This window comes from Acanthisitta chloris, unplaced genomic scaffold, assembly GCF_000695815.1.
Source record: "Acanthisitta chloris isolate BGI_N310 unplaced genomic scaffold, ASM69581v1 scaffold3097, whole genome shotgun sequence".
Taxonomy (NCBI): domain Eukaryota; kingdom Metazoa; phylum Chordata; class Aves; order Passeriformes; family Acanthisittidae; genus Acanthisitta; species Acanthisitta chloris.
The window spans coordinates 1-1,384 of record NW_008681868.1 but is presented as its reverse complement, the minus strand read 5'-3'; the positions used below and the strand labels follow the sequence as shown (position 1 = coordinate 1,384).

General features: G+C 58.7%; 1 protein-coding gene across 1 annotated transcript in view; it reads right to left on the bottom strand.

Moving 5' to 3' along the window:
• Positions 1-936, bottom strand: part of LAMTOR2 (late endosomal/lysosomal adaptor, MAPK and MTOR activator 2) — a gene marked incomplete at its 5' end in the record, with an annotated part of 1,550 nt that extends 614 nt beyond the window's left edge. The window contains 2 exons of the mRNA XM_009078248.1: positions 580-669; positions 774-936. Of these exons, the coding sequence (XP_009076496.1) occupies positions 580-669; positions 774-936 (253 nt within the window). The remainder of the gene's footprint in view (positions 1-579; positions 670-773) is intronic.
• Between the last annotated feature and the right edge of the window lie 448 nt (positions 937-1,384).

Here is a 1,384-nt window from a genome sequence, read left to right as displayed (position 1 = left end):
CCAAGGAGGTTGTGGTTGCCCCAAGGAGGTTCTGGATGCCCCAAGGAGGCTGTGAATGCCCCAAGGAGGCTGTGAATGCCCCAAGGAGGTTTTGGACACCCCAACCCTGTCACTGTTCACTCCAGGTTGTCTCAAGCCTTGCCCAACCTGCTCTGGTGGGATCTGTCCCTGCCCAGGGCAGGAGGTTGGCACTGGATAATCTCTAATTTCCATCCCAATCCTTTCACACACTATGCTGAACCCACAGAGCTCCAGCTGTGACTCCTCTATGGCTTCTCCAGCCTCCTGTGCCAGGCCCTGGTGAGTCTGTTTTGGGCTCTCAGTCAACATAAGGATTTAAGCAACTTGCCCATGACCACACTGAGACCTGAGTCAACCACCCTGACAGTGCCAGCACGAAATTCCAGGTGGAAGGATGAAAGGATGAAAGGATGGACCAAACCCAGATCCATTCCAACCCCTTAGGATAGCAATAATCCCATGCTATTCTGATGCCCATCCTCCTCCACAGCTTTCCCACCCCACAGAGGGACTCAACCCTGTGCCCACCTTGCCCCCCTTCCCCACCAGCAGCATTACCTTAGCCTTCAGCATCCCAAATCCAACAGTCTCCTTGGCATACATGCAGAGCAGCAGGTTGGCTACCCTAGTGATGGCCACTCGTCCCTCCTGCCCAGGACAAACAGCACCACTCACCCCTGGCCTGGCAGGGCCCACCCTGGGGGTGCCAGGTGAGCCCAGGGAGGGAGGGGGCAGCCCCCAGCCCCACATACCATGCAGTCCATGAGGATGAACTTGAGGTTGTCCTCGTTGAAGGCCTGGTGCCCGTTCTTGTCGTAGGCCACCCAGATATTGCTGGCAATAGCTGCAGTGACCCTGGCATCGGTGTCCCCATAGCCTGAGTAGGCAAGCAAGGAGCCCTCGTTGTTCAGCAGCCTGGAAAGGAGATTAGGAGGTGAACTGGTACCTCTGAACCCACTGGGGCACCAAACCCCACTGCAGTGCTGGGGTAAGAGCAAACCCCTCCCTTGCCCAGGCTTTGCTGCTGCTCCCAAGGACACTTTGCAGGGGATTTTGGAGAGGTTTCCAAGCCAGGAAGCTCTGGGATGGTCTCAGGCCCCAGCAGGGCAGGGTGAGGCTGTGGTGGGACCTGCTGCAGGCTGGGCATGAGTCTGGAGGGCAACCACTGTGCACTGGGGATGGCCCTGGCACTGGGCACAGTCCCAGCACGGGGCACTGTGCAGGGTGCACAGCCCCAGCACAGTCCAGAGCTCAGCTCCATGCAGGGTACATGGTCCCAGCTCCATACATAGCCCCCTTCATCCCCAGGTAGGGGCAGGGAACATCCCTGGGCAGGGACAGGGGCAGCAGCAAGGACCGGGAG